This window comes from Cnephaeus nilssonii (genome assembly GCF_951640355.1).
Source record: "Cnephaeus nilssonii genome assembly, chromosome: 4".
NCBI lineage: Eukaryota > Metazoa > Chordata > Mammalia > Chiroptera > Vespertilionidae > Cnephaeus > Cnephaeus nilssonii.
In genome coordinates this window covers 36,692,948-36,714,879 of record NC_137075.1, presented here as the reverse complement: position 1 = coordinate 36,714,879, position 21,932 = coordinate 36,692,948, and the positions used below count along the sequence as shown (strand labels likewise).

At 37.3% G+C, this 21,932-nt stretch overlaps 1 protein-coding gene across 1 annotated transcript in view; it reads right to left on the bottom strand.

The window, feature by feature from the left end:
- Nucleotides 1–10,335: 10,335 nt before the first annotated feature.
- The window catches only part of KATNBL1 (katanin regulatory subunit B1 like 1), a 50,518-nt gene continuing 38,921 nt past the window's right edge, over nt 10,336–21,932 (bottom strand). Inside the window, exons 4-10 of the mRNA XM_079767612.1 lie at nt 21,015–21,294; nt 14,810–14,928; nt 13,359–13,409; nt 13,181–13,270; nt 12,755–12,844; nt 12,060–12,153; nt 10,336–10,567 (exon numbers count right to left, since the gene is read on the bottom strand). Of these exons, the coding sequence (XP_079623738.1) occupies nt 10,535–10,567; nt 12,060–12,153; nt 12,755–12,844; nt 13,181–13,270; nt 13,359–13,409; nt 14,810–14,928; nt 21,015–21,294 (757 nt within the window). The 3' untranslated portion in view covers nt 10,336–10,534. The remainder of the gene's footprint in view (nt 10,568–12,059; nt 12,154–12,754; nt 12,845–13,180; nt 13,271–13,358; nt 13,410–14,809; nt 14,929–21,014; nt 21,295–21,932) is intronic.

Sequence of the window (21,932 nt, the reverse complement as noted above, 5' to 3'; positions counted from 1 at the left end):
ACCCTTTTGTGTATTTGATTAAACAAAAAGCTTTTCCAGTGTATGGAAAGTAGGAAACTACACTAAATACATGAAATTCATTTGTATTAAAAACCCATACACATAAGAGAAAATCTAGAAGGAGAGACATAATTGTTCCTCTAGGTGGATGATAGTATGGTTATTTAATTTTCTTCTTTTCATTATTATACTTTCATAAATAGGTATGAAAGAATAATAGTAATTTAAAAAAGAAACATATTATTACATATGATTCTCAATCATTCTAAGATGAAAGCAGAAAAGAAACATAAACATAAAGGGATAACCTTAATTCCAAGAAAAAAACAACATGTATTTTATACATTATCAGAAAATATCTTAATTTTGCACTGTATATATGGTCCTCATTTGCATGGATTTTGTGTGGAATGTAGAAACAATACAATAGAAAAACAAATATAACAACCTTTAAGAATCAAACATATGTTAGCTGAAGTTTTGTTTTGTTATAGCATAAGCATTTAAAACTAATCTATAACAAAAAAAGTGAGAGAATAAAACAGGATATATTTATTTTAGAACCACTCATTTTTAGCTGCTATGCTATTAGAAATAGCTTTGGATTACTAAATTACTTCCTCATACAATGTATTCCCAAAGATGCTACACCCTTGCATTTTTTAAAAAATTATTTTTATTGTTAAGAGTATTACAGATGTCCCCCATTTCCCTTCTTTGCTCCTCTCCCCCAGGCTCCTGCCCCACCCCAAGTCTTCAAATACCTACTAATTGTCAGGCTTTATGTTAGGTACTGGGGATGTGACACGAGTTTCTGATCTCATGAAACTATTAATCTAGCTGGGAAGATAGATAATAAGCATTACAAAACACTGATAAGTAGTGTTAAGAGAACAAGGTTGAGACAAGAGTTGTGGCCAGAGACCTCTTACAGCTGAAGAGGCTCCAGAGAGGGCTTACCAGAGGAACTGTGTTAGGCTGAGACTTCAAGGCTAAGAAAGGAGTAACTGTGTGAACTTGGGGGTCAATAGTGTTCAGACAAAGGAAGCATTTGCAGAGAAAGTGTAATGCTTTCTGGAAACTGAAACAAGTTTATTCTAGCTGGAGCACTGGGAGGAGCGGAAATGTTGTCAAAAGATTGTAAATCCCACTGTTCAGACTCTGTCCTAAGAGGCCTCAGGAGTGACACCGTAAGACTTGTGCTTTACAGACTACTCCAGGGCAGCATGTATGGAGAATGAGCTGTAGGAATGAAGGACCAGTGCCAGAGTCAGGAGGTTGCTGTAATAATGTAGACTACGATAATGGCAGGGAAGGTGGAGAGATATAGAAAGGTAAAATTTAGGGGGGTGCTCCAACAGGATTTCAGTGAGTTGGAGATGATTCAAAGATGATTCACAGGTTTGTGGCTTGATAAATGCTGATGTTAGGGCTATTCAATGAGAATGGAATCCCAAGATATAGCAAGAACAACAGACTTTTTGTCCCTCTGTATGGGGGTGGGGGCTGGGTAGGGTAGGTGGAGGGAAGTAGAGGTAGAGAATGAGGTCAATTCTGGATATACTGCATTTAATATATCTACAAGATATCCCAATGGATGTTTCCAGTAGGCAATGAATAATTTATGAGCTAAGTTAGGTTTAGGGCAAGACATGTTTTTGAGAATGATAAACATACAGTTCAGTATTTTCTCAACCTGTAAAAATATCCATGTCTACTTGAACCCCAAAATAGCCTTTCTTCTACTCCCAAAATGAAAAGAATTAATGTTGATGGTAAAGGAAGCCATGAAAATAAGAAAATTTTTCAGGGAATGGTAGAATGAGAAAGACCATAAGACAGAATCTTGAAGAACACCAATGTCTAAGGGACAGACAGAGGCACCTTCAAAGAAGAGATTAAAAAGTGAGTTGGTTTCACCCCTTTGATGATTTCTTATCATCTATTCTAAATAGCAGAAAAGGAATCTGGATGCTAAAGAAAACTGATAAGCCTCTTCTAAACATTTTGTAAGCTTTAGAACCTGCCTAAAAGAAAGGTATCAACCTTCATTCCTCCTGCTGTTGTTGAGGCTAAGCTGCAGTTATTATTCTTTCTTCCTTCTTGCTTTCTTTTTAAATGAAAGTAGGAAAGTAAATGGATGCTAACTTAGCTCCTAACTCCTGTAAGGTGAGGTCTAATCCTAGTCCAGGCTCCATGATGAAAGTTTGGTTGATAAATCCAATAAAATAACTCTAGAAACAAGTAAACCTGGCAATTCTGGGACATCCACAATAACTCTTTCTTATCCTAGAAAATACTTTGGATCAACTCTTCTTAGTTTTGGTATAAATTCAGAGTCACAACAAACTTGCCTGGGTCTAAGACATTAAAAAAAAAAAATCCAGAATATTGTAAAACACAAGAATCAAGTGTATTTAGGGGCTAAATCCTTATTCAGGCTCTTGGCATCTCTGAAAACTTCATAATTCAGAAAATTATCATTTGTGTATCAAAGCAATACTATCTAACTAGCTTTGCTGTGAAAAATACTGGCAACTATGGGGCTGCCTATTCATAGAACTCCTGGTGTACAGTAACTGCCCTTTTGTTTGATGATTAATTACAGGCTATAAAAGAAAAGACTGTGGTACTGACCCTTGAACAACATGGGTTTGAACTGTGCAGGTCCACTTATATGCATATTTTTTAATACTGTAAATGTATTTTCTCTCTTATGATTTTAATAACATTTTCTTTTCTCCAGTTCACTTTATTTAAGAATATAGTATATGTACAAAGAGAACCAAGCTGGCGACATAGGTAAATGCCTATATTCGCTGCCTCCCACAACCACATCAAAATTACAACTAAAATACTGTACAGAGCCATCATTCAGAACCGCCTGAAAGCTGGCTGAATGGAAGTCCTACAACTAGACAAGTAAAGAAGAAAGCACACTAAGACTGGTAGTAGGAGGGGCGGAGGCAAGGAATGGCTGGTCTGATACCCACATGAACTGGTTTTTTTTTTAATTGGAAGGAGAATAGTCTCTGTGGAGGCTGCCTGTAAGGAGCAAGGAGTCCTAGCCCCACACCAGACCTCCAGAGCCCCAGCCCAGGGTTTCAGAACTGGGAAGAGAAGTCTTCAAAACTACAGGCTGTAAAAACCAGCGGGGATTGTGACTGAGTGACCTGGAGATTGATCCAGATGTTCATTTTAAAGGGCCAGTGCATGAACTTACTTGATCTTCCACCACCCGGTTGGCTTTGGGGGACCCAGACACATACAGGGAGGAATTGGATTGTCTGGCATCGGGACAGGAACTCAGGAGTAGCTTTCTCCCAGACAAGAGTGCTGCAGGGGTCACTGTTCCTGTGCTGGGACCTCCCCTGTCACAGGGCTGACTGGTAGTCATATCTGAGTCTCCATCAGCCTGGAGCACAGTTTGCTCTACCCTGGGGATTCCCTGACACCCTGCCCCATACCATTTGCAGCCCCATCCAAGCTGTTTGCAGCAGCTTTTCTATATGAATGGCCTGTCCTGGCTCAGGCTTCAGACTTCGCTAAAATCTCTCAAACAAGCTGCAGCTGGTGACAGAGTGCCCCAAAACTATCATTAACCTTTTGCACTCGGATGTCGAGTGTGACTCGACACGGTTAGCATTAGAATAAAGGAATTGAGAAAAAAGCAAGCGAGTGCAAAGGGTTAAAAGATCCAAGACCCAGCACTAGCACCAGCCTGCCTTGCTTCACATCTGGGCTTCACCTGGGCACCTCCAAGCCCAATACAAATAGCAAATAGCAGCCATCTGCAGTTCCCTCTGTAGCTCCTGTCGGGTGGCCCCAGTCAGTGGCTGACTTTGCACCTCCCTGAGGCCCTAGAGCTAGTACACCCAGTGAACTGCCTCAGACCACAGCAGATTACAGTTCTACACATCCACAAGCGACATACTCAAGAGGCAGACTCAGTGAGCACCAAAGCCTCACTGAAGCAAGTCCTGCTCCATAGGGTGTCTCCTGCACAGCAGCTCTATCGCTGTAATCGCAGCTGGTCCTTATAGGCCTGTGGGTAATTCTTCCCAGTGACTTCAATAGCAATCAAGGCTCAACTACAAGAAGACAGTGCATACAGCCCACAAAGGTGATTGGGGAGGCTGAGCCACTGGGTCCTACAGGACACCTACTACACAAGGCCACTCTACCAATTCCAGGAGACATAGCAGCTCTACCTAATACATAGAAATAAACACAGGGAAGCAGCCAAAATGTGAAGACAAAGAAACATGTCACAAATGAAAGAAATGGAAGCAAGCAAACTACTGGATACAGAGTTCAAAACCATGGTTATAAGATTACTCAAGAATCTTCATGAGACTTTCAAGAATCTTAATGAGAATATCAGACATGAAAAAAGACCAGTCAGAAATTGAGCATACACTAATTGAAATAAAGAATAATTTACAGGGATTCAACAGTAGAGTAGAGGATTCCGAGAGTCAAATCAACAATTTGGAATATAAGGAAGCAAAAAATACGCAATCAGAACAGCAGAAAGAAAAAGAATCCAAAACTATGGGAGAGTGTAAGGAGCCTCTGGGATAACTTCAAGCATACCAACATTCACCTTATGGGGGTGCCAGAAGGAGAACAGAGAGAGCAAGATATTAAAAACTGTTTAAAGAAATAATAACAGAAAACTTTCCCTTCCTGATGAAAGAAATAGACTTACAAGTCCAGGAAGCGCAAAGAGTCCCAAACAAGAGGAACCCAAAGAGGCCCACACCAAGACATAACTAAAATGCCAAGGGTTAAAGACAAACAGAATCTTAAAAGCAGTTAGTTACCTACAAGAGAGTGCCCATAAAACTGTCAGCTGATTTCTCAACAAAAACTTTGCAGGTCAGAAGCGAATGGTAAGAAATATTCAGTTATGAATAGCAAGAACCTACAACCAAGAATACTCTACCCAGCAAAGCTCTCCTTTAGAATTGAGGGTCAGATGAGTTTCACAAACAAGAAAAAGCTAAAGGAGTTCATCACCATAAAACTACTGTTGAAGGATATTCTTTAAGAAAAAGAGGAAGAGGAGGAGGAGGAGGAAGACGGAAGAGGAGGAGGAGGAAGAGGGGAAGAGATCAAAATGAACAATAAAATGACAACAAATACATATCAATAATTGAATCTAAAAATAAAAATAAACGAACAAGAAATCTAATGAACAAAATAAACTGGTGAATAAAATAGAACCAGAGGCATAGAAGCATAAAACACACTAACGAATCTCAGAAGGAAGAGATCCACCAAAGATCTTATATGCATATATGCATTACCTATGGACAGATAATAGTGTGGTGAAAGCCTAGGGCTGGGTGAGAAATGAGTGGAGGGAGGTAATGAGGGTAAAAGGGGGGACATCTGTAATACTCTCAACAAGGCTTTGTATAGAAATATGGTGTTAGGCTGGAACACTTTGTAGAAAAGTCACCAACTGTGCCTCAGTTTCCCTGTGCAGATTGTAAAATGCACAACCAACTAAAATGATTTTGAAGAATGTCTCAAGTATAAACAGCAGCATTCTGAGGAATGAGGGAGGTTGGAGGTGGTGAATACCAGGACATTTTCTTCCCAAAGGGGAGAGATACTTTAGAGGATGCCAATTTAATACTCAAAAAGACATCTTCTGTGCAGTGGTGAGGATGACCCATAGGTATTGATGGTGTAAATGGGCCTTTGATGACCCACCTGCCAGCTGTCATACTTAGCACCAGCTCTCCTTCCTCGGTCAACATCCCCTTTCCCCTACTCAAGTCTGCCAACAATGCATTCTTACTACTGTTATTCTTCCTCATCCCAAGTCTTATCAGTTCATTAACCTAGGAGCTGTAAATCACTGACCTGGTGTGAACTTTTCTTCTGGTTTCGTGGTGTGTGTTCTACTATTTTTCCCCTGGTAAAGCCTTCACTGGAGTTCTCTGGAAAGCCCATCTTTAGCTGTTTTATGTCAATAAAAGAGAGAACAATTGTGACTAATGAATTTAAATAATTTCTGAAAGTGTTTTATGTGTACATTGCTAACTTCTCTTAGAGCTTTGGAAAAATCAGCTATTTTTACTATGAAATCACCGAGATGCTTTTGTGTGGAAGTGATATGATGAAGGGAGAATGAAGATGCCAGGAACATAAAAATAAGATATATTTAAATTGAAAAAAAAATAGCATATAATACATATAACACAAAATATGTGTTAAGCAACTGTTTATGTTGGCCTTTGGTCAACAGAATGCTACTAGTAGTTAAATTTTGGGGGCATCAAAAGTCATATGTGAATTTCTGACTGCAGGGGGTGGGAGAGCCAGGGTTGTTCAAGGGTTAACTGTATTATGTTTTGTACTTAAGTTTGATTTTAGCAGATACTATTAATCAATAATCTAACCCTGAGAAAATAATGCCTACAATACTTGAAATAAGTACAGCATTGGAAAATGTACTCAGGCCCTGGCCAGTGTGGTTCAGTTGGTTGGAACATCATCCCGTACACCAAAAGGTGGTGTTGGTTTGATTCCCTGTTGGGCCAAGTGTGGGAGACAACCTCTCTCTCTCTCTCTCTCTCCCCCCTGTTCCACTCTCTAAAATTAAAATAAATAAATAAATTAAAAAAAAACACAAAAGTATACTCAGTATACTGAGTATATTATATGCAGTACTTATTTTTATTGTTATAGTCGGTGCTGTTATTGAATCAATCAAGCTACACTACAAATTAGAAGCATACAGTGTTTAGGGAGGAACTTTTTATTCTATATTCCTGTTACAGAATAAAAAAGGAGGGGGGAATTGTGTGTTGCTTTATGACAATTTTCACAGCTAGAAGAACTGGAAATTGAGGGGAAAAAGAATAACATAGAAGTAAATACCTACCAACAAATGTCCAGCAATACTTTTTTCACCTGAAGTAATCCAGAAAATAATAGTCTATATTGAAGGATAAGAAGTAGTGCATCCAAATGGACCACTCCAGTGAGTCAGCTGCTTGTGATTCTATTTTTCCCCTTTAAATCAATAAAGGCAACTGACATTACCATCTTGTTCTTAAATAGGAAGAGATACTGGGAATGAGTAACAAAATATTAACTTAAATTACGGTGTGTGTTTTTTTTCAGATTCCTTGACTCATTTAAGTAACTAAATAAACATTTACATGATTTCTATTATCAGTATTTAATAGGTAATAATCTTTACTCAAATTAGTTACCATTAATATTAATTATATTAATAACTTGCCAAATGTAGAAATGCTCCAAGTTTGAGAAAATTACTATTTCAAGGCCAGCCCTAACTGGTTTGGCTCAGTGGATAGAGCATCAGCCTTCGGACTCGAGGGTCCCAGGTTCGATTCCGGTCAAGGGCATGTACCTTGGTTGCGAGCACATCCCCAGTAGGAGGAGTGCAGGAGGCAGCTGATAGATGTTTCTCTCTCATCGATGTTTCTAACTCTCTCTCCCTCTCCCTTCCTCTCTGTAAAAAAAAATCAATAAAATATATTAAAAAAAAAAAAAGGCCAGAAATATAGCCTTGAATACACACACACACACACAACAATTTTTAAGGTTAGGATATGACATGTACCAAATATGTTTAGGGGGATGGATAAGGATTTAATTCCTCAGTAGCCTTTAGACTTTAGTGCTGACATTAATGATTCCCCAAAGTAGATACAGATATCCAAATCCTCACATCTCAGGACTCATGTAATAATCTGTCAATTACCTTTAAAATTACTGTCAAAAGATTAATTTTTAAAACCATCTGATAATGCTTGCTTTCTAACTTTTAACCATTTTTCTGATCATGATCACTTATTACAAAAACCATTCACTTTATTTCTAGTAGAAACAAATTACTTGATTATAACCCTCTATCACTTCAATAAACTGTCCTTAGACTTGCAAAGTTAGCAAAGTTCAGTACAGAACACCTAAAAGGTAGAAGAGGCAGTAAGGCATAGAAACCGTGGGCAGTCCCTCAGTTCTGTATACTGCTTAGCAGAACAGCCACAACTGAGTGATGACAGACAGCAATTGTCCTAATCCAGGCCAATACAACAGCCAAAATATTTTGTAAACACTTTCTTTGGCTCTTTCTGGATATCAACACTGTTCTGGTTAAATAGCATGCTAAGAGCTTAATAGCAACAGAAGTGTTCAATAATATTTACTTACCTAACATCTTTTATCAACAATCTTAAAATCAACTAATACTAATCATAACTCAGTCAGTGAGAGGTAGGTATTAAGGCCAATTGCAAAGACCAAGAATTAGGAATGTGTGCCATTGAATAATCTTTGTGAGCTAAAGACTGCTGCTTTATATAGCTCCAAGTAAATAAAATGGAGTATCAACTCTCCTTCAACAAACCCAAAGTTAAGCACAAGAACTCAGTGTGAACGAGGAAGTGCATTTTCTTAATATGTTTCATTTGTACTTAATTTTTACTGAAGTTTGATTTATTGAAGTTTAATTTTAGAAGATATTGTTTTGTCAATAATCTTATCAGAGAAAATTATAACACAGTATTTTAGATATTATATTATTTTTAATATTATACTGTTTTAAATATTAGATTCAAAGTCTACAGTATTACATATACCAATTATTTGAGATAGCTTTCTATTTGAGGTGAAGGGTTTATGCTAAGTATACACACCATCTTCCTTGTGACCAAAAGCTGAATCTGTGAGACAGATACCTAAGAAAAGGTACAGTCTGTAACTATGAATAGTTCTGTATATGTGTGTAAAATGAATGAACCTGTACTAGTAAAGCTCCTGTCCTTAGCCTCAGTAGCACCATGCTCTGAGTTAACTAGTTCAAACTATTAGATAAAAGTGATAACTAAAGGAATAGGAGCAAAGAAAGGTTATATTTCATCATCTTAAGGTTTCACAGAGATGATTCAGATTTCCGATTCAAATTCCCACCTCCTGAAAAATGAGTTCTTAAATAACTCAACTCTTAAATCACAGAAGTGCAGTGCACTAAAATTATCCTAAAGACTTAAGAAAATAGCCAATTACTACTGTGAAGAATACATAGCTATATGGAATATAGCTAAACAAAAGGAGAACTCAGTAAAAGAGAACATTTTTAATATTTTTAAACCAATAAAGATGCTTGTTTAGGATTCACATCAGTAGTCACTAATTGGGTAAATGCTAAAGACTTACATTCAAGTGCTTGAAGGATTACTGCACAGAAATTTGATACTAAGAATCTTTGCTCAGATGCATCTTGGGCTCATTAAAGATGAGATGATGTAGGAAACAATAGTGGTATTTAAAGCCCAATCACTCTCAAGACAGGCTAAAATATACAGCTGTGAAGACATTCCACAAGTGGGGTCCTTGACACCAAAAAATGGTATTAAGGAAAAACAAAGACCTCATACAGTCTGCTGGCATTTCATACCAACCATTGGAGGAGGTAGTAATATAAAGTATTGGAATTCAAAATATAAGGTCAGCACTAACTGTAAACATTGCTAAAGCATTGTATGTAATTCTTTAAATCATAATGTAGTGAAAAACAATTAGAATTCATACAAAACAAGATTTTTAAAAAGCAAAAAATGGGAATATTTAGTAAATTTACTCAAATGAAGCTTAAATGATACAGAACTGAAAATATTAGAAATCTATATACAATAGAAAGTGAATATAAATTAGCCAACTCTATGAACATTTCCAGCTAAGCACACATACAAATACATATTCACCTCTTTCTTTTATATAGTAATAACACATACATACATGACATGACAATTTCGGCAAAAAATTTTTAGAGATATTAAAAATATTCTCAAGTTTTAAAGGTGGTGTGGAATAAGTTTTAACAACATTCCACATGAATGGAAACCCCTGATTTAATTCCATAACTTTCATGCCAGAAGCATGGTTGGTTTTACTTTTTTTTTTAAAACAGATCTTGGTATCATATACATTGGCTTATTAATAATTAAGGCATTTTGTTTACACAGTATCTCAGTGTGGACAAAAAAACTTTTAGTATTGATTATTTGCTATGATGTTTAAAACTTTCAAAGTCTTTCAACATAAGAAAATAGCTGCACACATTTGAGTGTTTTCTTATAAAACACAATCTTAAAAAAAAAGTAATGATGATTGGTCTTTGCTTTTCCTAGTTATAAGTTTTGTCTTATTTTTTCACATAGTATAAAGTATATTCTTATGAAGGATTGCATTAAGATCCAGTAGTTCTTGCCAAGCAACCATATAAATCCCAAATGCAGCAAAGGTGAACAATCTTCATAGTGCACTTTCACCTTATTAAAGTTGAAGCTGCTCCTTTCGGATATTTTTCCACTTCAATGTGAAGTAGATTGTTAGGGTTTTGTTATTGGTTTCATACGTGGCTTTAAAAGAAAAAGGTTTTGATTTCTTCCACAGTTCACAGTTCTCCAATGAGACTTGTTTGGAAATCATATAGTCCAGGGATGTTTTGAATAACCAAATGCTCTTTAGTAGATGAAGTCTTTCAATGCAACTGTAATAAATAAGCATCTACATCCTTAGAAAATAAAACAAAAATATTTCATTAGGTAGTACATTAAATACATAGATACACAACCCCTTTCTTCTCCCTTTTGTTACTTGATTTGCCTCAGTTTCCCTTTGTAACTGATGTAAATGATGCGGTGTACTCAACTTGTTAATCTGCATTTGTTTAGCACAGGGCCTGGCACACAACAAGGGCTCAATAAGTGTTTGCTAAGTGCTGAGTAAATGGTTTGGTTCTTGTGATCAAGCACTTCTGTCTTTATAACTAGGCAAAATCATTAAATCATTAACAACAATTCTTTCAGTTTGATGATAGGCTATCTTTCTGATTTCTACCTTCAAGAAAATTATAATTGAGTGTTTAATCTTATAAAAGAGGTCTTTTATCATAGCTTAAGGAACTTCATAGAACTTTTAATCACTCCATATTGTCTTTATCTTAATCTCATGTTCATAATAAAGCTTCATTCTTTATAAAAAATTACAATCAAAAGCAAATTTCTAAGAAAATACTAATTTTTCAGTTCTGTTACCAAGAATATAAGACCCCTTCAGAATAATGTGATATATCAGGTATGCTCTAAAGCATTCCAATTTCTTTCAGCTTTTATGCTTCATTGTCTCTCCCCCGACCCCACCATTATCAAAAGAACAACAGAAAAATACTTCTGGAAAACTGATTTCTGTTTATAATATTTTAATCATTAAAAATTCTACAAAGTTAAATTATACACAGTGGTAAAACACATGCTTGGTACATCATTTTGCTTTTGTCCTTGAAAAGTATCCAAGAAAATTTTTACAATTAAGTCTATAACATAAATCCTCTTATTTAGTATATTATATTTTTTTTAAATTAAAAAAATATATATTTCTGACTAATGCCCATTTATGATAGCAATATGCTCAGTAAAAAGGTGGAAACATTTAACAATGACTTTTTTCTGCAATTACATGTGTTTTATATACCAATCTTTTCTGTAGTTTAAATATTAAAATCTAATGTACCTTTTCCTTTAAGAGACAAATATATCAATAAAGACCAATATCAAATTCATATTGTGATTTGAACAGTATACTTTCCTAAAGAGCATATTAGCAATAGTCAAGTAAAATATAACACCCCCAAAACATTTAATTGTATTCCTCACTTAATCTTCAGATGCCTTCCTTACCTGAATTTTTAACTTTTTCAAATATTTTTCTTTGACTGGAACTAGGTCATTAAACAACCTCCAACACATTATTTCTGTGGCTATATTTCAAACACATTCAATGGGTAATTTTGTGCTCCCTGTCAAAGTCACATTCATATCCAGAAGACCATAAGCATTTGCAAATATGAAACTGACTGTAGATCTTACTGAATAGTACTGAATTACTTTGTCTCAAGATTTGAAAGAATTAATTTATAACTGCATACTTCCATATTACTTCTAAATTTTAATTAAGCTTAAATATTAATTTTTAACCTTAAATTTTTAAGCTTAAATATAGATTACCTTAGCTATATTACCAGTATATCCTGGAACCAAAGTAAGATGGTTTTCTTGTTCCCACAATCTGCTTAATTGTTGTTTTAAAATATGAATATTTCTAGGAGGAAAAAAGAAAATGCAAATATGACATGAACTTTGGTAGTAAATGCATTTAATGAAAATAATTTTAAAATTTTCAAGTATTCATTAGAGAATATTATACTACTGAAGTCAGGCAACTCTTTAAAATAGTATATGCCAATCACAGAAACTAAATCTAATTGCAATACTCAAATTATGATGATTATAATATAGTTCTTAGAATTGGATTCTAAGGTTAGTGTCTAGGTAGCTAAAGGACTCTGCAGGATACCTCCATTCCTGTGCCTCATTACTTATTCCACTAAGGACTGTCTCTTTTTCTCTCTCTTACTCATTACAATGGTTAAATCACTGCTGTGCTTTTTCCTTCTAAAATGAGGAGTAGGGTTCTGCTAAAAGAAGAGGTTACTGGGCTCTGAAATTCAACTTCTATGTGTAATTTTCACATATGAACAGTGTATCCCAATTTAATATTTCCCTGAAAATAAAGAGAATATTATATACTGATGATCAAACAATAAAATTATCATCTAGTTAAATCCAACTGCTTTTCTGGGGAAAAAAATAAAATAAAATAAAATTTAGAAGCATAAGGTTATCTTTAAAGGTATACTCACCCATCATTTATAATTTCTGTTTTGGACGATAGTTCTGACCACCACCTTTTTATAACTGCTTGAAGCCAGTTTAAACCAACTATTATATATCTGAAATGACATTTTGTTACAAAATTCAAGTATTTTCATCTAAGAAGCCTTTACATAAAATAATACTTCCACTACTCAAAAATAACCCAACGCAAATATTACATTGACCTTTCCCTCTTCTAAACATTTATTTCACAAAACTGTATTTTATATAACTTGTTTATAGATGTTTCTGTAATTGTCTTTAGTCACTTCATATTCTTTTCCTAACTGGACTATAAGCAAGTTAAAAAGAGAAACCATGTATGTTTTAAGGAGCTCAATCTACTACTAATGCACTCACAGGGCACAGAATGTTGAAAAGAAAAATGACTTGAGATTCAGATTAGCACTTACTCTTCAAATTTGCTTTTAAGTAGTGACTTTACAAGAGGCAACAAGTCTACACAGCAGCCAAGTGAGATGTATTGTTTTTCTTCCTGTAAACTAAAATAAATACAAGTCATAAAAATATGAATAGGTCATAATTTGTTTTTTTAAACTAATTTATTTTCTGAAAAATATTTTTTTTTACCTATTGGTAAGCACAGGAAGACAATCCACCACCACTCCAAGGTCTTCTATCCTATGGGTACAAAAATAGCATTACTTAGATAATTTCTTCAATTATTTTCATACTAGAGGCCCAATTCACTGGAGGGGGGGGTGTCCCTCAGCCAAGCCTGTGCCCTCCTGCAGTCCGGGACCCCTCGGGAGGTCTCCAACTGCCGGCTTAGGGTTTTATTATATAGGATGACCCTCACACTGCCTTTGAGAAATTCACTCATTCAACAAATAATCCAAGTGTGTATGATTAGCCAGATGTTGGGGGTACATCAGCAAACAAAGAGATAGGACTTGCATTCTAGTGTGTATGTGTGTGTGTGTAAGAGAGAGAGAGAGAGAGAGGAAGGGGGAGAGGGGGAGAGGGGGAGAGAGGGAGAGAAAGAGAGGGGGGGGGGAGTTGGAGGTGGGTGGGACAATGCAGGGACAGACAATCCTATATAATAAAAGGCTAATATGCAAATCGACCAAATGGTAGAACGACCGGTTGCTATGACACGCACTGATCACCAGGGGGCAGACGCTCAACACAGAAGCTGACCCCTGGTGGTCAGTGTGCTCCCACAGGGGGAGCGCTGCTCAGCCAGAAGCCAGGCTCACAGCTGGCGAGCACAGAGGCAGTAGCAGGAGCCTCTCCTGCCTCCGAAGCAGTCGGATATCCCCCGAGGGCTCCCAGAATGTGAGAGGGCATAGGCTGGGCTGAGGGAACCCCCCACCCAAGTGCATGATTTTTGTGCACCAGGCGTCTAGAAAACATATAAATAAGTAAAATATATAGAACATGCAAATGGTGGTAAATGCTACAGAGAAAAATAAAACAGAAAAGATAGGGAGTAAAGAAATGTGTATTTTTAAATAAGGTGGCAAAGGAAGGCCTCACTACCATTTGAGAAAGTAATATTTAAAATTTTCACTCAAAGGGGATTCTTAAAGGTTTAGTTTTCCAATATTGGTATCTCTTAGTATAATGGATAAGAAGCTTAAAGAAGCCCTAGCTGGTTTGGCTCAGTGGATAGAACATCGGCCTGCGGACTGAAGGGTTCCGGGTTCGATTCTGGTACAGGGCACATGCCTGGGTTGCAGGCTCAATTCCCCAGTAAGGGGCGTGCAGAAGGCAACCAATCAATGATTCTCTCTCAGCATTGATGTTTCTAACTCTCCCTCTCCCTTCATTAGTGAAATCAATAAAAATATATTTAAAAAAAAAAAAGAATCTTAAGAGAAGGTAACAGCTTTATTCGGTCTGATAAAACTGATGGTTTCCTTTATTTTGGTTACTCTTAACTGGTGTTGAATGTAATTTAAACTATATTGTTTCTATTGAAGCTAAACATAGTTTAGCCAGTAATAACAAAAAAGAAGAGGCACTTCTAAATAGCATACTAGAAATTACTTTTTATTGAACAAAAAGGTCACACTTACCTCACCAAATAAGCTACAAGTTCACTTATACTTCTCTTTTTCCAGAAAGTTAAAGCTACATTCAATCTCAAATTCCTGCTGAACAAAACTTGTGCCATTGTTTCATGATCCTGAGAAACCTGAAAGGTAATAATCTAATTTGTTAAAAAGCACACTGAAACATGATATGAAATAATTTTTTTTAATTAAATTATTCTGGTAGACATATTTTAAAATTATACAAAGGTGGTGATCACCAGAGGGAAAGGAGGGTGGGGGCAGATAGAAGAAGGTAATGGGGGATAAACAGTGATGGAAGGAGATTTGACTTGAGGTGGTAGGCACACAATACAATATACAGATAATGTATTATAGGGTTGTACACCTGAAACCTATATAATTTTATTAACCAAAGTCACATCAATAAATTCAATAAAAATTAAAAATAAAAAAATTATACAAAGGTGACTCCATTTACAAAACATATAAACAAACAAACAAACAACAACAACAAAAATATATATATATACTAGAGGCCCGGTGCATAAAATGTCCCTCAGCCCAGCCTGCACCCTTTCCAATCTGGGATCCCTCAAGGGATCGGGCCTAAACGGGCAGTCGGACATCCCTCTCACAATCCAGGACTGCTGGCTCCCAATTGCTTGCCTGCCTGCCTTCCTGATTGCCCCTAACCACTTCTGCCTGCCAGCCTGATCACCCCCTAAGCACTCCCCTACCAGCCTGATTGATGCCTAACTGCTCCCCAGCCAGCCTGTTTGCCCCTAACTGCCCTCCCCTGCAGGCCTGGTCCCCAACTGCTCTCCCCTGCAGGCCTGGGTGCTCCACAACTGCCCTTCCCTGCAGGCCCAGTCGCACCCAATTTCCCTCCTCTGCTGGCCTGGTCACCCCTAACTGCCCTCCCCTGCAGGCTTGATCGCCCCCAACTGCCCTCCCTTGCAGGCCTGGTCCCTCCCAACTGCCCTCCCCTGCTGGCCTGATCGCCCACAACTGCCCTCCCTTGCAGGCCTGGTCCCTCCCAACTGCCCTCCCCTGCTGGCCATCTTGTGGCAGCCATCTTGTGTCCACATGGGGGAAGGATCTTTGACCACATAGGGGCAGCCATCATGTGTATTGGAGTGATGGTCAATTTGCATATTACTCTTTTATTAGATAGGATAGAGGCCTGGTGCACAGGTGGGGACCAGCTGGTTTGATCTGAAGGGTGTCCCAGATCAGGGTGCGGGTTCCCTCGGGGCATGGGGTGGCCTGGGCAAGGGGCCTGTGGTGGTTTGCAGGCCGGCCACGCCCCCCGGCAACCCAAGCGGAGGCCCTGGTATCTGGGATTTATTTATCTTCTATAATTGAAACTTTGTAGCCTTGAGCAGAGCCAAGCCTCCTGCTTGCTCCGTGGCCACAGCCATTTTTGTTGGGATTTATTTATCTTCTATAATTGAAACTTTGTAGCCTCGAGCGGAGGCCAAGGCAGGCCAGGGCTGCAGAAGCTTGGCTTCCTCCATCACCGGGGGCAACTCAAGCCTCCTGCTCTCTCCAGCTCTGTGGCCACGGCCATTTTTGTTGGGATTTATTTATCTTCTATAATTGAAACTTTGTAGCCTTGAGTGGAGGCCTGGGAAGGCCAGGGTGTGCGGAAAGCTTGGCTTCCTCCATTGCTGGGGAAACCCAAGCCTCCTGCTCTCTCCGTGGTCACAGCCATTTTGGTTGGGTTAATTTGCATGCTCGCTCCTGATTGGCTGGTGGGCATGGCTTGTGGGTATAGCAGAGTGATGGTTAATTTGCACATTACTCTTTTATCAGATAGGAGATATATATATATATATATATATATATATATATATATATATATATATATATATATTACAGTTGAACATTGTAAACAAAGGATCTGAATACACTTAGAACCTATTTATTTTTTACCTGTACTTTTCCTTACTTGCTACCATTTTTCTTTTAAATATCAATAATTTATAAAATAAATTGTTTTTAGGTCACCTATTAAAGGATTCAATTTATAATATGGATTAAAGGGAAAGGTAAAGATAGCCTAGTCATTATCTATTGAATAGATTATGAGAAGGGAACCAAAAAAATTCAGTTATGTGACAAGCATTTAAATTGATTCATTTATTCATGTTTTCTATATAATAAAATAATATATTCCTGTTATTAAAAATTTAAATAATGCAGAACTGCATAAGATTAAAAGTAGCTACTCTACCTGCACACAAAACATCTTATATCACTGCCCAGAGGTAATCAGTTACCAGATTGTTATGCATCTTTTCAAAACCATTTCTAGACAGACAAATTAGGCATTTATAAAATGAAAATATTATGTGTATTTTTGAAAACCTTACTTTTTGACTATACATTATGAGGATTTTTTAAATGTCAAAGCATAGATCAAACTCATTTTTGAAAAGCAATTACATATTCTCTAGTCTTTATGTTTATTTAGATTGATTCTGATTTTTCCCTATTAAACTATGCAACAATGAACATTCTTATACATGTAAATATGTGCACTTGCACAGATACTTCTGTAGGATCAATTTTAGAACTGGAACAATTAGATCAAGGTTATGTGTATTTGAACTTTGACAAAATAATATGGTATTACTTTTAGATTTTTAGATCAAGCACTAGCCAATCAGGAAAAAGGGTTATTTTATAGATAAATCAATAAATGTATTAGTTAAGTATGAGTATAAGGAAGATTTTTGAAAAATAATCAAAATAAGAGAGCAGCCCTAGTCAGTTTGGCTCAGTGGACAGAGCCTAGGCCTGTGGACAAAAGGGTCCGGGGTTCAATTCCCATCAAGGGCGCATACCTGGGTTGCAGGCTCCTCCCAGGCCTGGCCCTGGTAGAGGCGAGTGCAGGAGGCAACCAATCGATGTGTTTCTCTCACATCAATGTTTCTCTCTGTCTTTCCCTCTCTCCAAAAAAAAGGGGAAAACATCCTTGGATGAGGATTAACAATAATAATAATAAAAAAATCAGAGAGCAAAGTAAAAAGAGGGCCTTGAAAAAATGTCTTACACCATGGCACTAATTCAAATACACAACTTAAACTTTTTTAAAGGCATCTGCACTCAATGTTTATTCTTTCAACTCAACTGAGGAATCAACCTAGATCTCAATCAAGGCCAGATTTTTAGGTTATATAGTTACATGTTCCTTTCCTTCAAGGTATGTAGTTTCTGTGATTATCTGACTAGTGTTGGCCACCTCACTTCTAAAACTACATGAAAGTAGGAGCAGTGTCTACTTTTTACCCACCAATCTATCTCCTTAAAGCCTACAGAATGCATTACACAGTAGAGAACCTTCAATAAATATTTGTGAATGAATTATTATGACAGTGATTCTCTCTCTCTTTTTTTAAATATATATTTTATTGATTTTTCACAGAGAGGAAGGGAGAGGGATAGAGAGTTAGAAACATCGATCAGCTGCTTCCTGCACGTCCCCTACTGGGGATGTGCCTGCAACCAAGGTACATGCCCTTGACGGGATTCGAACCTGGGACCCTTCAGTCCACAGGCTGATGCTCTATCCACTGAGCCAAACCGGCCAGGGCGACAGTGATTCTCTTTAACACTAAAGTTTAGTTACCATCCTATTCTCTAGGCTCCATGATAATTCAATATTAAGCCAAATTTTCCTTCCTTCCTCTTTTCTTACATATACTATACACACTTTCTTCATTCTCCTATCATTGCTCACTTTCTATTATTTCAGTATCAAATTTTCTGAGAACATTTTCACTGGCAAAAAGAATCTTTTTTTTTTTTTTGCATCACTTCATTATGGTTTTAGTTTAATAATAATGTATTTTCTACCTTTCTTTATTTCTTCTTTACTTGTAATTATAATCCTAAATATGATGCTCATCTTCATTTAACTATACCACTTATGGCCATTTTAGTTAAAAAAAACTTTTTCTGCTTATATGACACAGAAAATGCTTTTAAAGCTGTTATGCCAGAGAGAAACAATACTAAGTTTACCAAATCATAGTAAAGAAATTAAGGTATATTCAATGTAATGCTGTGTATCTATTAAAAAATTATAGAACTGTGAATCACATGGAAAAATGTCTAAATTTATTAAACATCAAATTATAAAATATGTGTACAGTATGAAAAGATACATTAAAAATACTGAATATAAACTATAATTGAAGAATAAAAAAAAGACTGTGTATCTCTTTGACATTCTTGCTTTAGTGAGGCAAGTGTGCCTCTTAGGCTCAACAAGAATTTAAACAGCTGTAGGAACAGAACTCATCATTTACTCAATTCATGGGAGCAGGGCTCATCTTCTTTTACAAAGTTTAGACAGATGAAAGCTTCCATTAATATCTAAGTACAACTGAAACCTCTGAAATTGATAAAACACAGGAGGAAAATAATATATAAACTCTCCCTTCCCATACTATGTTACAGACTAATAACTATTATGTTATTATGTTATAACTATTATTATTATTGTTCTTAAATTTAAATTCACATATACATGTCATTCAGGTATACTGTTTCTGTTAAAATCCTTCTTAGAATGAAAAAAAATGTTTTTGCTTTGTTAAAAATCCTATCTAATAAAGAATACGCTAATTGACCCTCATGCCATCGCAAAGATGGTGGTGCCCACAGCCAATAAGGAGGGAATATGCTAATTGACTGCCCCACCCTCAAAGATGGCGGCGCTCACAGCCACAAGATGGCGGTGCCCAGTCCCCTCAGCCCCGCTGAGGTGGCAGGCACGCAGCAGGGCCAGGCCCGCCCCCGCCCCCAGGCGGGTCCAGCCTCTCTGTGCGCCTGCCTCCAGAGTCCCCCAGTACCGGCAGCCCCCCAGCTGCCCAGGGCCGGCCCAAGGCACAGGCAAGCCTCAGATGGTGGCTGCCCAGCCGCCCAGGGCTGGCGCAAGGCTCAGGTAACCAGGGCCAGCCGAGGCTTGCGCGCTGCCGGCAGTGGCAGCAGCAGAGTTGTGATGGGGCGTTGCCTTCCCCTGATCGCCAGGTTGCCTCCCGCCCCTGAGGGCTCATGGACTGTGAGAGGGGGCAGGCCAGGCTGAGGGACACCCCCTCCAGTGCATGAATTTTCATGCACCGGGCCTCTAGTAAATAAATAAAGCCCAATTGGCATGGCTCAGCGGTTGAGCATCGAGCTACCAACCAGGAGTTCACAGTTTGATTCCCAGTTAGGGCACATGCCCAGGCTAGGGGCTCAATCCCCTGTATGGGGTGTGCAGGAGGCATCCCATCAATGATTCTCTCTCATCATTGATGTTTCTTTCTTTCTCTCTCTCTCTCTCTCTCTCATTTCCTCTCTGAAATCAATAAAAATTTATTTAAAAAATAATAAATAAAATTTAATACTTTTATTTCCAAATGTTGAGATTATGGATCATTTTTTCCTTTGGGTTTATGTTCTACAACATATACAATAAACAAGTAATAATTATTATAAATTCATGTGTGTTTATAAATTTTATCAAACCATTTTTTCAAATGATTCTTATAATAAATGACTTTCTTGAGATATAAGTTACAGACCATAAAACTAATCCATTAAAAGTATGTGATTCAATTATTATAACCAATTTACAGAGTTGTGCCACCATCATAACAATCCATTTTTAGAATGTTTTTATCACCCCCTAAAAATTCCCTTGAGCCTATTCAAATAACTAATTTTGCCAGAGCCAGAAGAACAGCCTACCTTAGTAGGTTTGCCAAAATAAAACATCTACTAGGTAATTTTGAGAGCCCAACAAAATGTGTTTGGATAACTGGTTTTGGTGGTCCACTTTTTTAAAAAATATATTTTTAATGATTTCAGAGAAGGAGGGAGAGGAAGAGGGAGAGGGAGAGGGGGAGGGAGAGGGGGAGGGGGAGGGGGATGGAGAGGGGGATGGGGAGGGATTTCTTTTACATTCCTTTAAATCTCTACTGTCCAACCTGTCATTCTGGGTATTTACACCAGCTTGTCAATCATTTGAAGTCACCTCAGATATCACTAATTTAAGAGAAATGGAATAAACTACTGAGTCAAATTTGGTTAATCAAGAAAACTGTGTCAGGAGTTACAATCATTCAAATAAATCTGAATTCAATGTGTGGCAATTATTCAAATAGCAGACTATGGCAAATAAAAAAACAATCGTATAGAAAGAACAAAAGTTAAGTTTATACACTTAACTTACCTCAGAAAAAAACCCACTGTACTTTGATGATGCGCTTTCTGTCTGTGAAGAACCAGAATCACTGGAGTTAAGCAAATATGTTCGACTATCATGGTGTAATTTTTCAGGCAGGTGGCCTGCACAAGCCAGTTCATTTTCTTTATTTGCCATGTCACAGCCCCCACTTCTAGGGGACTGTTTCTTTTTAAAACAAGAATTTGTAAAAGGATAATGAACTTTCTTTCTGTGATAGATCACCTTACGTAGTTTATCTGGGCTTTTAACAGCGTGTCCAACTGTTCTGTAAAAATGAAAAAATATCCACATTAAAACCTTTAAAAGTTTTTAAACAAAAAAATTTAATAGGCCACATTTTGTGATTACAATCCAGTAAAATTAGAAGTAAACAGAATTTTAAAAAATCTTAAATTTTAAAGAGGGAAATTACAAACCATCTGAAAAGCAATGAACAGGACGATACTTTATACCAAATGAAAATAAAGAGGCATAACTAGATGCTTTTAATTTTTAAAAAAATATATTTTATTGATTTTTTTACAGAAAGGAAGAGAGAGGGATAGAGAGTTAGAAACATCGATGAGAGAGAAACATCGATCAGCTGCCTCCTGCACACCCCCTACTGGGGATGTGCCCACAACCAAGGTACATGCCCTTGACCGGAATTGAACCTGGGACCTTTCGGTCCGCAGGCTGACGCTCTATCCACTGAGCCAAACCGGTTTCAGCTAGATGCTTTTAATTTTTAAAAATATATTTTATTGATTTTTTACAGAGAGGAAGGGAGAGGGATAGAGAGTTAGAAACATCGATGAGAAACATCAATCAGCTGCCTCCTGCACACCCCCTACTGGGGATGTGCCTGCAACCAAGGTACATGCCCTTGACCGGAATTGAACCTGGGACCCTTGAGTCCACAGG